The following is a 22500-nucleotide window of genomic DNA, read 5'->3' on the forward strand; positions in this document are numbered from 1 at the left end:
TTAGGCATAATAATGTGTTCATTCCACCACTCTATATATCGGTATCGGTATTTAAAGGCCTACTGAAAGCCACTACTAGCGACCACGCAGTCTGATAGTTTATATATCAATGATGAAATATTAACATTGCAACACATGCCAATACGGCCGCTTTAGTTTGCTAAATTGCAATTTTAAATTTCGCGCTGAAGTATCATGCTAAAACGTGGCGGTATGATGTGTGCGCGTGACGTCACACATTGTAGAGGACATTTTGGTCCAGCACCGATCCCAGCTATAAGTCGTCTCTTTTCATTGCATAATTCCACAGTATTCTGGACATCTGTGTTGCTGAATCTTTTGCAATTTGTTCAATTAATAATGGAGACGTCAAAGAAGAAAGATGTAGGTGGGAAGCGGTGTATGGCGGGCGCTTTTAGCAACACAAACACAGCCGGTGTTTCATTGTTTACATTCCCGAAAGATGACGGTGAAGTTTTACTATGGAACAGAACGGTCAAGCGAACATGGTTCCCTACCACCGACAGGTTTTGGTGAGAAAATGGTGGTAATAAGTCGTCTATTAGTTAACATGAGCGGAGACCTTGCGTCGTTCCTCCTGCACCTGTCAGAGAAGCAGCTGTGGACTCTTGCCTCCTCCCACCGGCCGCCCCCGACCGTCGGATGCTTCCACCGTGGAGGAAGCATCGGCTGCATTCGCCTCGTCAAGAAACGTGGCTTCCCTCGGAGACACTGGCGGTCACCACACCACTCCAACCTTCAGGTTGTACAGGTACGACCATATAATCTCACTAAAACACTAGTAACACAAGAAGCAGACAAGGGATTTTCCAGAATTATCCTATTAAATTTGTCTAATAACATCTGAATCGCTCTGCCGTCTAGTTTTTTTTTTTCTCGTCCTTCACTCTAACTCTCCTCATCCACGAATCCTTCATCCTAGCTCAAATTAATGGGGAAATCGTCGCTTTTTCGGTCCGAATCGCTCTTGCTGCTGGTGGCCATGGTTGTAAACAATGTTCAGATATGAGGAGCTCCACAACCCGTGACGTCACGCGCACATCGTCTGCTACTTCCGGTACATGCAAGGCTTTTTTATTAGCGACCAAAAGTTGCGAACTTTATCGTGGATGTTCTCTACTAAATCCTTTCAGCAAAAATATGGCAATATCGCAAAATGATCAAGTATGACACGTAGAATGGACCTGCTATCGGGCGGCGTAGCTCGGTTGGTAGAGCGGCCGTGCTAGCAACTTTAGGGTTGCAGGTTCGAATCCCGCTTCTGCCATCCTAGTCACTGCCGTTGTGTCCTTGGGCAAGACACTTTACCCACCTGCTCCCAGTGCCACCCACACTGCTTTAAATGTAACTTAGATATTGGGTTTCACTATGTAAAGCGCTTTGAGTCACTAGAGAAAAGCGCTATATAAATATAATTCACTAATTCACTATCACAGTTTGAATAAGAAAATCTCATTTCAGTAGGCCTTTAAGAGTTGGACAATATCGGAATATCGGCAAAAAAGACATTATCGGACATCTCTAGTCTTTAAGTTCATTGCTGTCGCTAATCATTTATACACAGTGAAAATATTTCACAACATCAGAGTTTAAAATACATTGTTTCTATTGCGAGGAATTATTAAAGAACTTACTCAATGTTCTTTGTAGGCATGGATGATGGGAGTTTTAATAAACCCGTTGGATGTGAGGCAAAAGGTTGTGGGGAAAGAAAACATAAAAAGGCGAAATCATGGATTATTTCCAATTGAAATCGAAATTTTACTTGCACAGGTGACCCGGCAAGTGCTCGTGTTCGGGGTTCCACGGCGACCGGGCGAAACACTCCGCCGCCTTCCTGTCACACTCGCAGATGAACATCTCGCATTCGTCGTTTTTGTCTGCAGACACGCACATGGTGACTAAAACAAACACGACCCCCGACAGGTGGATCGTCCCGGTTTAGGTGCACCTACCGCCACAGGTGACCTTCTTGTTGTCCTGGTCACAGCTGTAGTCGTAGAACTCCGTGTACGGGTTGTCAAAAATGGGCCAGCAGTCAGGATGCTGCATGGACTCGCTGTAACACCGGTCGTGAACGTAACAGCACCTGTTGAAATAAACCTGATGAGAAAAGGTGCAGAGGGAGTGACAATCACGCGCTATCGGACTCTGACCTATCCAGATCATCCACAGGTGTGCCCGAGCCGCCCTTCCCGCAGTAGCAGCCGTAGTCGGCGTAGTCGAAGACGGGCCAGCTATCAGGCATCACGCACAGGATCATTCTCCGGAACTGGTTAAGAGCCTTGTAAGGCAGGGGTTGGGCTGAAAGACACAATATGATCTGACACACTCGTGATGGATTACTTCCCAGCGTTCATAGAGCCACTTACCCACGGAGAGGCTTAGAGCCAACAGGAGCAGAGCGTGGAAGGCGTTCATCGTGCCAGGCTAAGGTTGAGTCACACGTCCCCCGCACGGGGACCCTCTTTATATAGTCAACGACCTTGGTATCTGCAATGTCAGCTGTTCATACTGCACAGGGTCGCACGCCTCACGATGTACGGAGAGGTTCAACATGTATGGATACTAAGTGACTCTCACACGCGGAGAACCTTCTGTACTTCATGTTCTGTCTGGAGTCTGGTTAGGGATTGTTGAGTGATCATCATGTTCTCACAAGCGGGTTAGGGAAATACTTAAGTGCTTTATCATAATGCATGCATACAACATATGGAATAAAAGGATATTGGATACTGTATAGCAGTGGTTCTTAACCTGGGTTCGGTGAGTCGGCTTCAGGGGTTCGGCGGAGGTCAAAACACACCCGACTCATCGTGTCAATAAAAACTTCTCCCTACCTGCGTTTTACGGATCCGGCAACAGCAGAAGTCAGACTGATTTGCAGGTGTGTAATTTGTTGTGAGTTTATGCACTGTGTTGGTTTTGTCGTTTGAAAAAGGTGATGTTCATGCACGGTTCATTTTGTGCACCAGTAAAAAAACATGGTAACACTTTAGTACGGGGAACATATTCAGCATTAATTAGTTGCTTATTAACATGCAAATTAGTAACATATTCGATCTTAACTACTCATTATTAATTACTTAATGACTTATTCGGCATGGCCTCATTATAACCCTAATCCTCTAACCCAGGGGTAGGGAACCTATGGCTCTAGAGCCAGATGTGGCTCTTTTGATGACTGCATCTGGCTCTCGGATAAATCTGAGCTGACGTTGCTTAACACGATAAGTAATGAATAATTCCACTAGTAATAAGTGTTAAAAATAATGTTCAAAATATAAAACATTCTCATGCATTTTTAATCCATCCATCCGTTTTCTACCGCACCTGTTCAAGAAGTTGCGTTAATGTTAAGAAGTTATTTATTTATTATTTGTTAGTGTGGGGCTTGCCCTCCTGGGGGTTCTTCAGACCACCAAGCACCGACATGAGAGCCTGTTTCAGGGTTACAATATTGTTTTATTTTTCAATAAGTCTCTCAGTTGCTTTACAGAGAGTGTATTTTTCTTTTTTCGTTCTCGCTTGCGCTCTGGTTCCAGCCCCAACCCCGTCTTTCCTCCTGGCTGCTGCTTATAACAGAGCGACAGGTGATTAGATAACAAGGCCCAGGTAGGCCATCTACACACCTGTCGCTGATTTCGAGGCCAGTCCTGGCACACCTTATTTCGCTGCAGGCCACGCCCCCTCCACAGTTATCTTCAGAATAACAATGTTATGAAGAATAGGAGACCTATTATGCTCTAGAAATGTTGATCTGACTTAAAAATGCATGCGTTTGTGTTCAGGGTTAAAAAAAAAAAATATGGCTCTTACGGAAATACATTTTAAAATATTTGGCTTTTTGGCTCTCTCAGCCAAAAAGCTTTCCGACCCCTGCTCTAACCCTAACCAAATAACTCCAAATTAAGTCTTTATTACTTAGAATATGTACCCCTAGTGTCCAAATAACTCTAAATTAATTATTTGTTACTTAGAATATGTTCCCCTAGTGTCCAAATAACTCTAAATTAAGTCTTTGTTACTTAGAATATGTTCCCCTAGTGTCCTAGTAACTCTAAATTAAGTATTTGTTACTTAGACTACTTAGAATTTAGAGTTATTTGGACACTTCGGGAACACCCCAAGTGTCCAAATAACTGTAAATTAAGTCTTTGTTACACCCCTTTGTCCACAACTGCGTGAGCAAATAGTCAAACAGTTTAAGAACAACGTTTCTCAAAGTGAAACTGCAAGAAATTTAAGGATTTCAACATCTATGCTCCATAATGTCATCAAAAGGTTCAGAGAATCTGGAGAAATCACTCCATGGCCGGAAACCAACATTGAATGACCGTGACCTTCCATCCCTCAGACGGCACTGTATCAAAAACCGACATCAATCTCTAAAGGATATCACCACATGGGCTCAGGAACACTTCAGAAAACCACTGTCACTAAACACAGTTTGTCGCTACATCTGTAAGTGCAAGTTAAAGCTCTACTATGCAAAGCGAAAGCCATTTATCAACAACATCCAGAAACGCCGCCGGCTTCTCTCGGCCCGAAGTCATCTAATATGGACTGATGCAAAGTGGAAAAGTTTTCTGTGGTCTAAAGAGTCCACATTTCAAATTGTTTTTGGAAATATTCGACATGGTGTCATCCGGACCAAAGGGGAAGCGAACCATCCAGACTGTTATCGATGCAAAGTTCAAAAGCCAGCATGTGTGATGGTATGGGGGTGCATTAGTGCCCAAGGCATGGGTAACTTACACATGTGTGATGGTATGGGGGTGTATTAGTGCCCAAGACATGGGTAACTTACACATGTGTGATGGTATGGGGGTGCATTAGTGCCCAAGGCATGGGTAACTTACACATCTGTGAAGGCACCATTAATGCTGAAAGGTAGATACAGGTTTTGGAACAACATATGCTGCCATCTAAGCGCCGTCTTTTTCATGGACGCCCCTGCTTATTTCAGCAAGACAATGCCAAGCCACATTCAGCACATGTTACAACTGCGTGGCTTCATAAAAAAACAGTGCGGGTACTTTCCTGGCCCACCTGCAGTCCAGACCTGTCTCCCATGGAAAATGTGTGGCGCATTATGAAGCGTAAAATAGTGTTGTTAAAAGAAAAGGTGATGTAACACAGTGGTGAACATGCCCTTTCCCAACTACTTTGGCACATGTTGCAGCCATGAAATTCTAAGTTAATTATTTGCAAAAAAATAAAAATAAAGTTTATGAGTTTGAACATCAAATATCTTGTCTTTGTAGTGCATTCAATTGAATATGGGTTGAAAGTCATTGTCACCGACCTTTTCCTTGCCCTTATGTGGGTTTTTCCGAGGATGTCGTAGTCGTAGTGTTTTGTGCAGTCCTTTTGAGACATTTGTGATTTATGGCTATATAAATAAACATTGATTGATTGATTGAAGGATTTGCAAATCATTGTATTCCGTTTATATTTACATCCAACATAATTTCCCAACTCATATGGAAACAGAGTTTGTACATGAACAGCTACTTTACAAACGGTCCTATTAAGCACTAGGTTTAGAAAAAATAACACGCTTAATTTTTTTTTGCTAGATATTCTTGCAACCATGATGACAATGACATGTTGTTTGTGTTACCCGTTTGTGCCCGTGAAGTCAATACTGCGCTGACGTGTGAAGAAAAGTGAGACTTTCGGTTTTGACGGAATCACTACCTTGTAAGAAAACCTATTAAACGCCATAACTCCATTAAACACCTGTATGATGAAGTTGACACTGGAGGCAAGGTCCGATTTGTGAGAGATCCGACATTACGATACTCGAAGGATGTCGCAGGGCCAACACAGATAGACGGACAACATTCACACACTAGGGACCATTTAGTGTTGCCGAGCAACCTATCCCCAGGTGCATGTCTTTGGAGGTGGGAGGAAGCTGGAGTCATATGGTGTTATTTAACAGATAGATAAATATCAGGTTCTCCAAAGTGTTTTAATTCGTGACAGAACAATTGAGAAACACAGTTCTGGATGAACATTTGTATTCAAGTCCACACAAAGTGCATTTCGTAACATGATTCTCAATGAAAAGAGTGACAACATAGTTCGAAATGTATGCAACATATTGAACAATTTACTTCATAAATAATTTCCTTACTGGCCTGTGGGATACAACATAAATAAATAGCAAATAATTTCAAATGGTGGCATATAACAATGACTAAAACCAAACGAAAAAATATATAAGGGAGTAACATAGTTCTTATCAAAAATGGAAATATATCAAATATATACATTTGTAATTATTTGATAAGGAGCTTTACTTTAATGTCAAGTCTGCTCATGTTCAACCAGCCAATGTCATTTTTAGTTATTAGCATTCATCAAGTATATTTAGTAGCATAGCAGCTTGTGTTTTCAAACCCTGGAATGTTTCAATGTTGTTGGAATATAATATTTCTTCCAAACCTTAATTTCAAAACCTCTCGTTGAACAAACTTTTGGATTTACGAACCACGGACCCAACTTTTCATCCAACCATTAGGTGCCTTGCAGCTATTACGCACTATCATCTCTTTGCGGTGCTCATTCAGTATGCAGGCTACTGTGCCAAGTGTTACATTGTGTGATTTTCAGCTGGGGTTTTTAAAGCCTTTTTAAAAAATGTTTAAAATTTTTGTTAGCTCAATATGAGCATACGCGGCACATTATTTTAAAAAACTTTCTTTTTTTCCCTTCATCGATGATTATTACTCACTGCAGACTTCATGAGAGCCAACAAACATAATAAAACATCACTTACTGTATAATGTCTGCTGTCATTAGGATGCCGACTGCTATAATTTTCATATTTAGATGAAGAATCACTCATAATCCTCGGGAAGAAACGGGGTGGGGCACCAAGCTAGGGTCATTCTCTCCATTTTCAAGTACTAAATGCCTGTTAAAGTGTACCAACTTGTCAGGAAACATCCTCCGACTTCTTCTGTACAGGTGAGATGCATGATTTATGAGCTAGAATAAACTTACAGGGAGCAATGAAGAAATGAAACGCCTCACCAGTCGATGTCAAAATTGTACACAGGCTTGCGATCACGTTGCCGCTATAAATAGTCCGCCTGAGTTAGTGGTTATAATAACAATATCACTAATACTTCAAATCGTGAAATGCGAATCGGAGTAGTGTTGGAGGTTTTTAAATGGTTATTTATTGTATTTTGTGGGTGAAATAAAGGATCTCCCTTTGGCTCCGCTTTAAGCGGAGTGTGAATGAATGAAAAAATGAAATCCATCCGTCATGTCTTTCATAAAGATTGTGAACAATAGGCAAGATTCCCCAAAAAAGTGCAGTTCCCCTTTAAAGAGTTTCAAACTGCGATTGCCCTACAGAGCGAGTGAACATGTTTGTGCGTGTCGGCAAGGAGGCTGCATAGAAGGTTTTTTGTTTTTATTTGGCCTTTGTCATTAAATAGAAAGTTAACCCATCCTTCATTATGTTTGTTTGATATACACTACTAGTTATCACTGTATATTGTGTTCAAAGTGTACAATTATTTACTAAAATATGGACTTTTCTCGAGGCTGTAACCAATTATTCATATTTACATTGTTTCTCATGGAGAAATTAGCTTCGATATATAAACTTTTGTATTCACAGACTCTATTCTAGAATCATTTAGGTTATTACATCGGGATTCCACTGTAGCGTGCAATGGTAGCTCAGTGTAATGCTGGCTCATCTTGTGAAGAATCTTAAAGAGATTTGGACGCAATGCAAAAACTGAAATCTAAGATGAAATATCTCAAATAAGGGTGATATTTGCTTATTTTCTGTCTGATAAAATCGTTCTTCTCACTAAGCAGATGTTGTGTTAGTGTTTTACTTGTTTTGGTCCTAAATGATCTCAGTAAGATATTACTGCTTGTTGCTGAGATTTGATGACCTATATTGAGTAAAACATGCTTGAAACTAGAATATTAACTGATGCAAAGCTGTGTCGTTAACACTCACAACTATAAAACTACTTTTTTAAAGTAATAAATTCTTACTTCAGGTCTGAAAAAAAAATCATGATGCCGTGCTATTATGTCAAGATAATAGCACTAGCCTTTACTTAATTTAAGAATGTTGTTCAACATATTGAGAATAAAGGTCTCTTTTTTCCTACCAAGAATAGTGCACTTGTTATTAGTGAGACTATACTTATTTTAAGGTATTTTTGGGTTCATTGAAGTTACCGTATTTCCTTGAATTGCCGTCGGGTACATAGTATGCGCCTCCCTAGAATTACTGCCGGGTCAAACTCGTTTCACAAAATATTATATTTATTAGCGCATGTCTACAATTTCTGCCGCGTCAAACTCGTCAGGTCACGAGTGACACTTCCCCCGTCATCATTAACAAAATGGAGGAGGCTGATTTCAATCATTTGAAATCGCATAAAGGGAAGAAGATTTAGAGCCATTCAGTAGGATTTAGGGTCCAAGCTATTGAATATGCTAAAAAGAACAGTAAGCAGCTATGTTTTATTAATATACCGTAGCTGCGTGTGTCAAATATGAGTCATTAAATGACTCTCGCCTCCTGGTGGTAGAGGGCGCTAGTGATCCTTCTTGCGACTACTCGGCTGCAGAAGAAGTGACAACAAGCAGCAAGAGTGAGCAGCGATCGTTTAGTTTTTCCTCTCGCTTGCAATTTTAACATGGAGGATTACATATCTAAATCAAAACAGTTTTATAAACTGGATTTTCAATCGAAGCAGGAGGTAATAAAGGAAGATCTCCATCGAGACAGAGAGACTTTTAAAACTGAAGAAAGATAAGGAAAAGTAAAAGTACCAATGATTGTCACACGCACACAAGGTGTGGTGAAATTTGTCCTCTGCATTTGACCCATCCCCTTGATCACCCCCTGGGAAGTGAGGGGAGCAGTGGGCAGCAGCGGTGCCGCACCCGGGAAGACTTCTATAAACAAGTTATCGATGCTTTTGATCAGAAGGAGCTGCGCATGGACTTCATTTATAAGTAAAGGTAAGACCGTTAACGTTTTTTTTATTAAATGTGTTTTTCATGATGGTATCCTTACATCACACTCAAATTTATAAGCGCAGGCCTAAATTTACCGTATGCCTTTTGGTAAACGCCGGAGTGAGAAGAGGTTTTAAAATAATTAGTGCCCCGGCGGCAATTGAAGGAAATACGGTAGCTATTTTTACTTCTTTTGGAAAGTCTTGACAAGCCGAAATGTCTTCTTCAATTGGCAGATCATTTTATTTAGTTCATATAAAATAAACCTCAATTTTGGATTTTTTTTGTCTTGTTTTGAACATTGACTTTTTGCAGTGCAGAAGTTAATAACTATGAACTAATGACGAGTCCTGCAGCTACAACTTCCAAAACAGATTATTTTTTTATGACAGGTGTCCATCGCCATTTTATGCTTTGACTTTTGTAAATTCACGGTAACGTTTTTTTAGGCAAATTGTACGTATGTTGTGGCCTAAAATAAGTGTCATATGTGCTACAGTGCAGTATTTGTCTTATGTTATGTTATGTTGTGGCGATCACAATAGATCACAGTTCAACAAGATGGACTTCCATGTTCATGGTGAAGATTCCATTCCTGGTTTTAATCTTAAGTGGAGAGTAAAATTGTTCATGCATTTCATCCTTGACTTCTGCCTCAACAATGACATCTCCACATTAGGGGAAACTTTGACGTGAGTGAAGTCCAAAGCTAAAAAAACGCAGCAGGACTCTCAACGCTAACTATGACGCAACCTTTGCAGCGATGATCAAGATGATCAACTTTTGGCAGAACTACGTACGCCCATTTTTTCAGCACCTCAACATCCAGCTGAGAGGAATTAGAGGATGTGACAAATTATTTTCATGTAGCCTTGACGGCGGCCAAAGCAATGAAGCTTGGCGACCAGTGTGCAGAACGAGTGTAAAGATGACTATGTATGTTATTTCATGTTTAAAGGGCTATGATAATGTTAAAAACATATTATTAGAAGGTTTTTATGCTCTAACAATGAAAATATTTAATTTATAAATAAGAATCCTACTTTGTCACCGTCCATTCAACACAAACGAGGGACGACTGTATGCCTTTTGTCTGAAATCCTGGCAAGTTCCAGTAAATGTAACGTGTCTTCTACTTTACATTCATCCTGGTATTTGCTGTGCAAAATGATACTGGTCAGTCCAAAAATTTAAATGAGGAAAAAAAAAAAAATCATCACATAATCAAGTGAATAAATAAATAGTCTACATTATGTTTTATAATGTGTTATTTTCACTAAACAAGATGAGCTTATAATACAAAGAGATGATAATATAAACAGTGGAGAGCTACTACAGTGCAATATTTCACTTCCTTTAACATCACTTTCATTTTCTGGCATTGTCATTTCGAAAGATCTGATCCGAAAACACTCTTCAGCCTCATTTTAGACATGCTGACTTGACAATGTATCACTTGTAAAGAATATACTAATCCAAACCCTAAGTGCACTAAAACGCAGTATTGGCGCCAAACTAATTAGTGTGTACATATGCAATGAAAAGTATTCCAAAAAATAATACGGCTAGGTTGTGAGGATCAACAACAATGCACTGATTTCACACTAACACTTGTAAAGAATTTACTAATCCAAACCCTAAGTGCACTAAAACGCAGTATTGGCGCCAAACCAACTAGTGTGTAGATATGCAATGAAAAGTATTCCAAACAATAATAGGGTTAAGTTTTCAGGATCAACAACAATGCACTGATTTAACACTGTAACACTTGTAAAGAATATACTAATCCAAACCCTAAGTGCACTAAAACGCAGTATTGGCGCCAAACTAATTAGTGTGTAGATATGCAATGAAAAGTATTCCAAACAATAATACGGCTAAGTTGTGAGGATCAACAACAATAAACTGATTTAACACTGTACCACTTGTAAAGAATATACTCATCCAAACCCTAAGTGCACTAAAACGCAGTACTGGCGCCAAACTAACTACTGTGTAGATATGCAATGAAATGTATTCCAAAAAATAGTACGGCTAAGTTGTCAGGATCAACAACAATGCACTGATTTAACACTGTACCACTTGTAAAGAATATACTAATCCAAACCCTAAGTGCACTAAAATGCAGTATTGGCGCCAAACTTATTAGTGTCTAGATATGCAATGAAAAGTATTCCAAAAAAAGTACGGCTAATTTTCAAGATCAACAATGCACTGATTTAACACTGTACCACTTGTAAAGAATATACTAATCCAAACCCTAAGTGCACTAAAACGCAGTATTGGCGCCAAACTAATAAGTGTCTAAATATGAAATGAAATGTATTCCAAACAATAATACGGTTAAGTTGTCAGGATCAATAACCATGCAATTACTGTATTCATGGTCACGCTCATCAGCCATTATATGTTTTTGTAATATCAAACCTCCTAAGCTTCACACGGGCTACATCTCTGAGTTCCCTGAACGCATCATATAAAGCAGACGAAAGTTGCACGGAAAGGCAGGAAATGGAGTTATAAACCCCTCAGCGCGTTCTTTTTTAGGTTGTACTGTAGAAGTCGTGTATAAAAGGGAATGTGGGGGTGTGAAGTTTCATACTTTAGCATTTCAGATGTCTCACCTGATGTCCGATTACTGTGTGAAAGTGCTGCAGTTTACCAAACTGTTACAGCTCTGACGGGCGTTTTGGTAGCATCTCTGACTGTGTGACATAGGTTTTAAACTACGCCTATCTTTCTTGCAAATTAATTATTTCCTCTTTTTCTTTTATTAGTGTGTATACAACTCCACTAACTAACACATCCAGTGAAGTAAATGTGATAAAGTGACAAAGTCCTACTATAGCTTGAGCCAATTTTTCAAAACACCTGCATGGTCGTTGGTCAGATGGGCTTATACAGCAAGGTGGTGACATACTTCTTCTTATAGCGATGGGTGGCGCTCAGTACCATAACGCCATCCTGCAATAGACACAAATACAAACATTCATCAGTCATTCTGCAGCGAGGATGTGTCTGGAACTGTGTTATTCTACAAAACACAAAACCAGTGAAGTTGGCACGTTGTGTAAATAAACATTAAATACAATGATTTGCAAATCCTTTTTAACGTATATATAATTGAATAGCCTGCAAAGACAAGATACTTAACGTTCAAACTGCTAAACTATGTTATTTCTTGCAAATATTAGCTAATTTGGACAATAATATTGATCCAGATACACAGTTTTTCTCCCACATCAGTAGTGAAGTGAATTATATTTATATAGTGCTTTTCTCTAGTGACTCAAAGCGCTTTACATAGTGAAACCCAATATCTAAGTAACATTTAAAGCAGTGTGGGTGGCACTGGGAACAGGTGGGTAAAGTGTCTTGCCCAAGGACACAACGGCAGTAACTAGGATGGCGGAAGCGGGGATCGAACCTGCAACCCTCAAGTTGCTGGCACGACCGCTCTACCAACCGAGTTATACCGCCCCAGTATAATAGAAACAGTAATAACTGTTTCTATGAGCAATATAACAGCAACATTAAATGTGATAACAAATTGTCAACTATTCATTTTAATGGCAAAAGCTTGTAGGCAAATTACAACAACAGAAGCACTTTTTAGAACAATTCAACAAACTCTTCAAAGTGATCTCTGTCACAGAAACATGGATCGATGAGATGATAAAAAAAGGAATAGATTTCGATTTGGAAGGATATGAACTAAATTACATCAACAGAACCAACAAAAACGGAGGAAGAGTCTCTGTGCATGTGACGAAGTTCCTCAACTACAAAGTGGTAAAAAACATGTTATATGCTATTGATAATATTTTAGAATGCATGACCATTGAAATATGTCAGGAAAAAAGCAAAAACATATTCATGAGTTGTATATATGGATCACCTAAGTCAAGTATTGAAACATTGGAAGATTGGATGAAGGCTAATTTTATGGACAGTGGTCAAAAAATTATTTTCTTATGTGGTGACTTCAATATTGACTTATTGAACCCCAACAAGCAAACGTCCATTGATGACTTCATTGATACAATAAGTCAGGTGTGTCCAAAGTGTGGCCCCCAGCTAATTTGTTAATAGACCATTCTAAAAAAACACTATAATAAAAATTTAAAACATAAAAGAGTGTAATAAAAGAGTAAACAGTGACATGTAACAAGAAAAAGTTGCAATGTTGACACTAACAACACAAAGCTGTCATGCGGACTGTTGTTGACCTGCTGAAGGCTCCAATTACTTCACTGGAACTATTTCACTTTCAAATATTTTGGGGGGATAATATTGCATATTTTGTGCGAAACAAAGTTTTCTTTCAAAAAAAGGCCATCAAACAGACAAAAAAGTATGAAAAAAATTATAAAATCTTATAATCAAGAGATCTACAGACTTAAGCGTTAAAAGTAAAAAAAGATAAATATACATTTGGCTTATTTTCAACACTTATTCTTTTTTATTGCTATAAATTATAGACCTATTTAGGGTTCCAATTACTTCACGTTAAATATTCCACTTTGAAATGTTTTGGGGGAAAATATTGCAGTTTGTGTGTTTGCCATATAAATAAGGGTGTTGACATAAAGGCCTTAAATATAAAAAACTACATTTAAAAAAATTTTATAACGACAGACAGACCTGAAGTTGATCTCGAGATTCAAGCGTTAAATGAAAAAAATAATAATTTATTACTTATTTCTAACATTTTTATGACTGAGACCCTTCCGGAGACCAAACTTGAGGAAAGCCATAAAGGTAAAAAAAACAAAAACTATTGTATTGCTTTTAAAAAAGAAAAATATCAAAATGGCCCCCGCATACTTTGATTTTTCAGTCTGCGGCCCTCAGTGGAAAAAGTTTGGACACCCCTGCAATAAGTCGTCTGAGTTTATGTCCTCAAATCACAAAGCCAAGCAGAATCACAGGACACTGCCACACTTATTGATAATAGTTCACCAATGATATTGATAACAATAGTAGTGCTCTACTTATAACCAACATTAGTAATCATCTGTTAGTTTTCACAATATGTGATGGAAACTACAAGAAGGGGAATGTGGACTTAAAAGAGTTTTAAAAAGAGGAAGTTTATGCAGCACTAAATACCCCAGGATATTTAATCTGATTTATGTACTTGGATCCCTTTTTATAAACACTTTAAACAGTGGAGGTTGCCGTGTACTAGTAAAACAATCCTAAGATTTCTTAAAAAAGGATAAAAGCTGATCCCACAAAGGTACAAACACTTACACAATAATGACTGACACTAAAACTTAACGGAGCATTTCAAAAACGGAAATAAATGTTACTTTTTTACTGACCAAGACACTCAGAATGTACATGAAAATACACAATGCAAAATTTAGAAAATTAACTATGAACAATAAAACACTGAATACTGAGAATGCAAACCATTTTTTAAGGAATATAACAATTAATCGAGAATCAATTCTGAATCAAACGTTTACCCAAGAATCAAATCGATTCAAATCGTGGGGGGCCCAAACAATTACAGCCCTAATGTTTATCTTTATTTTCTAAAATATAAAGAAAAAAATAACCGCATTGGAGGACATTGTGTTTATGAGCGAGGGCAAAGAGGTAGCACTACATTTATTTGTGACGGGCAGCTACAAAAACACAAAAGTATGGGAAGCACTGGCATCACCGTAAGAGTCTGCGTTTTACTTGGTTTGGGTAGTACCAGAACTATTAGATATGTTGCATGCAGCTGAATGTCTGACTGCAGGATTTCAATTTTGTGTAATCTTTCAGTGTAAAAGGCTAAATCTAAATATTGTAAATTGTATTTCCGTAAAAGCCATATAATATTTTTTCGAACACTGAATACAATGCATGCATTTTTAAGTAAAACAAACATTTTTAGGCAGTAAAAAGTCTCTTATTCTTTTTAATAACATTGTTATTCTGCAGCTAACCAATTCTAAATAAAATACTTCTTTCCATTATGTGACCCACTTGTACCCCAAACGATAGCTGGGGTTAGCTGAGCCACCCGCAACCTTGAAGAGGTGCGGTAGAAAACGGATGGATGGATTAAAATGCATGACAATGTTTTATTATTTGAACGTTATTTTTAACACTGTTATTTCCAGCGGAATTATTCATTACTTATTGTGTTAAGCAACGTCAGCTAAGTTTTATCTGAGAGCCAGATATAGTCATCAAAAGAGCCACATCTGGCTCGCGAGCCAAAGGTTCCCTACCGCTGGGCTAAAGGCAGAATTAAAATTCTACTGTATATTTTATAGATTCATCACTGTATTGTCAATTCAAGGACATAAGTAAAAAATATTACATTTGGCAGTTAAGTAATTTTTGCAGAAATAAAAGTGTGAAAAAATGCTCAAATTAAAGCAGTGCTTCGTGTGCATATGGGTACAAATTCACCAATAAATATAGCTGAAAAAATTTAAATGATTGCAGCTGTAATGTAAAAGTTCAACCTATGGCTCGGGAATCAATGGGTTGCAGCATCTTGCTCAGGCCTCACAGAGCCAGTGTGGATGTGTGTGATTCATGTCTTTCAACAGTGTGTAGATCCCTGTTGTCCAAACTGCGGCCCGGGGGCCATTTGCGGCCCGCAGGTACATTTTTTTAACGGCCCCACGGCACATTTTAAAAATACGATTGAAAAAAATTTTAGACGTAAAAAGTGATATAAAGGAGCAAACGGGTGAAATGTAACAAGAAAATGTTTCAATGTTTACTCTAATAGCACAAAGCAGGCTGTTTCTTTCTTTACAAAATAATAATGAATCAAAATCAATGTCATTAGGAATTATTGACCTATTCAAGGCTCCAATTAAGTGACATTAAATTTTCCACTTTGAGATATTTTTGGGGAAATTGTTGCATATTTTTTGTTTGCCATAGAAAAAAACCGAGCTGTTTTTTTATAGAAGGGCCTAAAATGAATAAACCAAAAACATAAACAACAAAACTGCGAACTGACGGATGGATCGGAAGTTGATCTAGAGAATATTGTGTTAAAAGTAAACAGTAAAAAAATGTATAATTTATTTTCTAAAACTTTATTGAGTAGGACCCTTTTCAAACCCAAATCATTTTCTTGTGATTTGTTTTTAAGTGTCATTGCTCAAAAATAATAATGAATTAAAATCAATGGTGTTATGAGTTATGGACCTTTTTAAGGCTCCAATTATTATATAATCTCAAATATTTCTTAAAAAATTATTGGGTGAAAATATAGCATATTTAGTGTTTTTTCCATAAAAAAAACTTTTTTTTTGTGACGAAAAGAACATACAACTTAAATCTTTAAAATCATTATATTGACAGATAGACCTAATGGTGATTTAGAGATTCAAAACTTGAATAATAAAAAAAATAATAATACTGAATGATGACACATTTTTAATATTTTTTTTGACCAAAACCCTTTGGAGTCACCGGGATCAAACCTGAGTGGAGGCCAAAATTTATATTTTTCATACTTATATTGTATTGTTTTTTTTAAATACAAAATATCAAAATGGCCCCCACTTGCTTTGATTTTTCAGTGTGCGGCCCTCAGTGGATAAAGTTTGGACACCCCTGGTGTAGATGAACAAGTTGTGGTTATCAACATGTAATTCTCAAACCTAAAGTTACATCAGAAAAAAAAAAAAACAGTAAAAAGAAAAACAGACATCACAGAGCTGGAAGACAAGCAACCAGCAGGCAAGAGTTTGTTTTATTCAGCAAACACTTTTATCTTCTTTTTAATATTTAATTCAGCATTTTACCAAGCTCACACTCAACTGTTTGATCACAGTTGAATGTCTGCGATCAAACACCTGTGTCACTTTGAAGAAGAAAAAAACAATGTTACCGGCAATGACGAAGCCAAGTGGAAAAGTGTCTGAGCAGCTGCCGACTGATACGGAAAATGCTATGACTCAGCTGGGAATGTGCGAGCATAGAACAAGTGTGTCTGGCTTTTTTTCCCCTTTGAGCTATTTAAATCGAGACTTGTATGTTTACTTGACTTGGCCGGTGACAATGTAAACCAAGGGTCATTATCTCTCCTACTGCTTCACAACAATAACAACAACAATTCTCAGCAGGGAGTAGACCATACCTTAATGGAAAGTGCGTAAAGATGGTTGAGCATGACATGGTTTGGCTCTGGCAGGAGTGCAGGATCACACTGGGTACAAAAAAAACGGTAACTCATTAAGGCTGTACTTTCTATTTCTAACAATATTTAACCACACTTGGTCAATTAGAAAGACATGTATTACTATGGATGAAGTTTGTAGGTGTACAACATCTGGGAATGTGAAAAAGGGTTACGTTGCTGGTAATGTTTACACTTTATTATGTTAAACAGTCTTTTATATCAGTGGTTCTCAAATGGGGGTACTTGAAGGTATGCCAAGGGGTACCGTGAGATTTTTTTAAAATATTCTAAAAATAGCAACATTTCAAAAATCATTTATAAATATATTTATTGAATAATACTTCAACAAAATATGAACGTATGTTCATAAACTGTGAAAAGAAATGCAACAATGCAATATTCAGTGTTGACAGCTAGATTTTTTGTGGACATTTTCCATAAATATTGACATTAAAGATGTCTTGTTTTGTGAAGAAATGTTTATAATTAAGTTCATGAATCCAGATGGGACTCTATTACAATCCCCAAAGAAAGCACTTTAAGTTGATGATTACTTCTATGTGTAGAAATCTTTATTTATTTATAACTGAATCAATTGTTTATTTTTCAACAAGTTTTTAGTCTTTTTTGCCAAATAGTTGAAGAAAGACCACTACAAATGAGCAATATTTGGCACTGTTATACAATTTAATAAATCAGAAACTGATGACATAGTGCTGTATTTTCCATTATTTCTTTTTTTCAACCAAAAATGCTTTGCTCTGATTAGGGGGTACTTGAATTAAAAAAATGTTCACAGGGGGTACATCACTGAAAAAAGGTTGAGAACCACTGATTTGTATGAATTAATTAAACTTACTTTATGCTTTTTTTAACCAAGCTCCCATTGCAAAACAATATTTAGTTTTTTCCTGTTAAATTTAGTTCCCTTGGAGCGTTTAAAAGTGAAAATGACTGGAATGTTGCAACCTAGCTTACAATCGCACTGCATTTATAATACAGGCTGTTTTTTGAATTTTCATTACCTTGTTTTGTTGCCCAAAAGAACAAGAAAGTAGAAACAGTTTCTAAAGTGGTGCAATGCATTTCTAAACCACAACAGCCACAATAAGAACTGTATTAATACATCCATCCATCAATGTTCTACAGCTTGTCCCTTTCGGGGACATAACAGCTTCTAATTTGCATAATATTTTCTGTAATGACCAAATCAAAACAAATATGCTTCAAAGCACATATCAACTTTCTCCTGTTGCTTCTTTTTGTCCTGGTTTGTAATGTTACAAAGAAGACAGAATGCTTTTGGACAGGAGGAGCGGCCCACAGCAGGACCCGATACGTGTTTTCATGTCAGATTCTCCAAATTTGTAGTTAGTCGCTTTTTTAGAAAAACATTTAAAAAGCATCTCGAGGGGTCTGAACACTTGTACCAAGTAACATGGCAACATGGATAGCTCCTGCTATACTTTCTTACTCTCTGGCAGACCAGGGCCCTCATGTAATAGACAATAGCGTGGCTTTCCTAATAAAAATGGACGGGAGAGCAAATCCAGAAATCGGATCATCAAATCAGATTTTTGAAGTTCTGCAAACACGAATCCAAGCACATTTCTTTTTGACACGGCAATCACTGTGGATATGGCCGCATACATTTTAGCGACAATTGATTTTTAGGTAAAAATTGCCATTATTTTTTATTGTATTATTCACTGTTTTATTGCATTTATTATCTTAAAAGCTGGATTTTGGTCAAACTAGATTGTTTTAATGTGCTATAAAAGTACCGTATTTCCCTGAATTACCGCCGGGACGCTAATTAATTTAAAACCTCTTCTCACTCCGGCGCTTACCAAATGCATGCGGTAAATTTAGGCCTGAGCTTATAAATTTGAGTGTGATGTAAGGATACTGTGTTGTCTGTCTATTTATAAATAATGCAGACGAGGCGTGTTGGCTGAGTTCTTGACGTTTACTTTAACAGCGTGCTCATAATAACATTCTAGCTGCCGGCATGGCGACATACAACAACATTTTACGGGGCTACCGCGCATGAATCGTCACTACCGTTGCATGCTGGGTAGTGTAGTTCTTAAATTGTTATATATACCGTAGTCGCAAGAAGGATCACTAGCGCCGTCTACCACCAGGAGGCGGGTGTCATTTAATGACTCATATTTGACACACACAGCTACGGTATATATTAATAAAACATAGTTGCTTACTGTTCTTTTTAGCATATTCAATAGCTTGGACCTTAAATCCTACTGAATAGCTCTTAATCTTCTTCCTTTATGCGATTTCCAATTATTGAAATCAGCCTCCTCCGTTTTGAAAATGATGACAGGTGAAGTGTCACTCGTGACGTGACGAGTTTGACCCGGCAGAAATTCTAGGCATATGCTAATTATTTTGCGAAACGAGTTTGACCCGGCGGAAATTCTAGACGTGCGCTAATAAAACTAATATTTTGCGGAACGAGTTTGACCCGGCAGTAATTCTAGGCAGGCGCACACTATATACCCGGCGGAAATTCAAGGAAATATGGTGACTTAGATGACTTTAATTTAACTTACAGATATTCCAGTGTCTTTGTTGAGGATGACTTGGAGCAGGTGTGGTGGAAGTATAGGCGGAGACTTTAACTTTTCTTCTTGTTTTGGAACGTAAGCATCCTGGTGATACGGCCCGGGAGGAGAGCTGGACAGGTCTAAAAGAATGAGGAGAGACAGCATGTGTAAGTTAGTAAAACAGATCGCCCCAAATAGTTGTAGTTGAACAGTAATACCACAACTTAACTCTCGGCTAATTGTTATGCTTTAGGTTGCAAGCAAAAATTTCAGTTACAAGAATCTCCTTCATTAGTTGGCACCCAAATGTCAAAATGGACTTTGTGAGATTTGCCCAAAACATTTACTCTTACTCACTCAGAAATAGCTTACAGCTGAAGATCGAAATAACCTTGTTTTTCCAACCATTGGAAGGAAGACAGTGAGAGTGAAGGACAGAGATGAGAAGAAGTGGATGATAGTCATTGACTTAAAGGGGAACTGCACTTTTAGTAGGAATTGTGCATATTGTTCACAATCATGCATGGATGGATTATTTTTAATGCATTCTAAATATTAATTAAATGCAATCAACAGTCCTTAATTTTGTCCATTAAATCCGGTCGATAACCATTCAAAAATTTCGACATGATTGACTGGTGGGGTGTTTCCTTGCTTCCTGGAAGTTTATTCTAGATCATAAATCATGACTTTCACCTGGACAGAAGAAGGATGAGGACGTATTCCGACAAGTTGGTACATACATGGAAATTGCGAGAACGACACGAAAAAAAGCTTGAGTCCATCCCACTTTTCTTCATGAGGGTTATGAGTCATTCTTCATCAAAACGGGAATATTTGAACATCCGAGCAATAGGCATCCTAATAACAGCAAACCTTGCACACAGTAAGTGATGTTTTATTATGTTTGTTGGCTCTCGTGAAGACTGCAGTGGGTAATAATCAGTGATGAAGAAGGACAAAAAAGAACGATGCGTTTCTTTAAATTAATGCAACGTGTATGCTTAAAATTAGCTAAATATGTAAATATTTATTGTTATTATAAATGCGCCTGTTACCACATTACATCTATACTCACAACATGCATATGAACCCTTAAAGGAGGTGTTTGGATGTTTTTTAAGTGGTTTATAGGCAGAATAGAGCATTTTCTATATGCTCCATCCATCCATCCATCCATCCATTTCTACCGCTTATTCCCTTTTGGGGATATATATATATATATATATATATATATATATATATATATATATATATATATAAAATACATCCATTGTCATGTCATAAAGACTGTGGACGATTGGCAAAATTTCCCAAAAACGTGCAGTTCTCCTTTAAGAACAAAATCATCAAAAACATTGCAGGGCGTATCACTAACTTGGTGAAGCAATTTCACCATATCACTGCTAGTCAGCACCATACTGAAGCAGAATGATTCTAATGCCAGCCAAGGACATTAGAATAACATCTCAACGGCGGACATGTATCCATGAAAATATGAAAAAGCTGCTGATGGTGTGTTTGACAGAAAAGTAACTCAAAGGAGTTAAAGTACCAATGATTGTCACACACACACTAGGTGTGGTGAAATTATCCTCTGCATTAGACCCGTCACCCTTGATCATCCCCTGGGAGGTGAGGGGAGCAGTATGCAGCAGCAGTGGTCACGCCCGGGAATAATTAGTGGTGATTCAACCCCCAATTCCAACCCTTGATGCTGAGTGCCAAGCAGGGAGGTAATGGCTCCCATTTTTATAGTCTTTGGTATGACTCGGCCGGGGTTTGAACTTCAGATCTTACCGTAGAAGTCCACTCTCCGAGGTAAATACATTATCACATTCGTAACATTTTAGTGTAATGTTTTTCATGTGAAAGTTAGTTTTTATTTTCAAATTTTTATTTTTTAGGTTAGGGAGGGTGTGGCAAGCACCAACAAAATGTATCTAAATTAAATTTAATAAATATGTTGATTTGAGACACTTGTTTTGAGGTAAGAACTCTGCCACAGCGCTTCACGGTGGAAGAGGGGTTAGTGCGTCTGCCTCACAATACGAAGGTCCTGCAGTCCTGGGTTCAAATCCAGGCTCGGGATCTTTCTGTGTAGAGTTTGCATGTTCTCCCCGTGAATGCGTGGGTTCCCTCCGGGTACTCCGGCTTCCTCCCACCTCCAAAGACATGCACCTGGGGATAGGTTAATTGGCAACACTAAATTGGTCGTAGTGTGTGAATGTGAGTGTGAATGTTGTCTGTCTATCTGTGTTGGCCCTGCGATGAGGGGGCGACTTGTCCAGGGTGTACCCCGCCTTCCGCCCGATTGTAGCTGAGATAGGCGCCAGCGCCCCCGCGACCCCAAAAGGGAATAGGCGGTAGAAAATGGATGGATGGATGGACTCTGCCACAGCATCAATTAAGCTGTAGTTTAAGTTACCACTCAGATATGTCAATGTTTAAGTGCACAGCACATTGTAAGGAAACAACACAGGTGAACATCTGATTGTGTTTTTTGACCTCACGCATATTAGATCGCAGCAGAATAAAATGCAGACTACATCCCGAGGGGTACATTGTGGTTGTCATTTGTTCAATCCCACCTGACATGTCCGAGCACTTCTGCGAGTCCACCATGAGAGCGTCAAATACCTCAAAGTCAGTTTGCTTCACCTGGATGATGTTATTGACTGTGCCCAGCTGACTTGTAACAACAGGCTGCAGGTGAGAAACACAACATGACATAAAAAAAAAAAA

General features: G+C 38.2%; 2 protein-coding genes and 1 long non-coding RNA gene across 3 annotated transcripts in view; 1 reads left to right on the top strand and 2 right to left on the bottom strand.

Moving 5' to 3' along the window:
* The window catches only part of LOC133536509 (phospholipase A2-like), a 3596-nt gene extending 785 nt beyond the window's left edge, over positions 1 to 2811 (bottom strand). The window contains exons 1-4 of the mRNA XM_061877091.1: positions 2394 to 2811; positions 2178 to 2325; positions 1977 to 2110; positions 1 to 1901 (exon numbers count right to left, since the gene is read on the bottom strand). The exon at positions 1 to 1901 is cut by the window's left edge and continues 785 nt beyond it. Of these exons, the coding sequence (XP_061733075.1) occupies positions 1783 to 1901; positions 1977 to 2110; positions 2178 to 2325; positions 2394 to 2442 (450 nt within the window). The 5' untranslated portion in view covers positions 2443 to 2811 and the 3' untranslated portion in view covers positions 1 to 1782. The remainder of the gene's footprint in view (positions 1902 to 1976; positions 2111 to 2177; positions 2326 to 2393) is intronic.
* The window catches only part of LOC133536510 (uncharacterized), a 15155-nt gene extending 9953 nt beyond the window's left edge, over positions 1 to 5202 (top strand). Inside the window, exon 3 of the long non-coding RNA XR_009802478.1 lies at positions 4306 to 5202. This is a non-coding gene — a long non-coding RNA (uncharacterized LOC133536510). The remainder of the gene's footprint in view (positions 1 to 4305) is intronic.
* A 780-nt stretch (positions 5203 to 5982) lies between these two features.
* The window catches only part of prkab1a (protein kinase, AMP-activated, beta 1 non-catalytic subunit, a), a 20812-nt gene continuing 4294 nt past the window's right edge, over positions 5983 to 22500 (bottom strand). Inside the window, exons 5-8 of the mRNA XM_061877089.1 lie at positions 22347 to 22461; positions 19762 to 19895; positions 17147 to 17215; positions 5983 to 12000 (exon numbers count right to left, since the gene is read on the bottom strand). Coding sequence (XP_061733073.1) covers positions 11923 to 12000; positions 17147 to 17215; positions 19762 to 19895; positions 22347 to 22461 — 396 coding nt within the window. The 3' untranslated portion in view covers positions 5983 to 11922. The remainder of the gene's footprint in view (positions 12001 to 17146; positions 17216 to 19761; positions 19896 to 22346; positions 22462 to 22500) is intronic.

The sequence above is a fragment of the Nerophis ophidion genome, linkage group LG17 (genome assembly GCF_033978795.1).
Source record: "Nerophis ophidion isolate RoL-2023_Sa linkage group LG17, RoL_Noph_v1.0, whole genome shotgun sequence".
NCBI classification, from domain to species: Eukaryota; Metazoa; Chordata; class Actinopteri; order Syngnathiformes; family Syngnathidae; genus Nerophis; species Nerophis ophidion.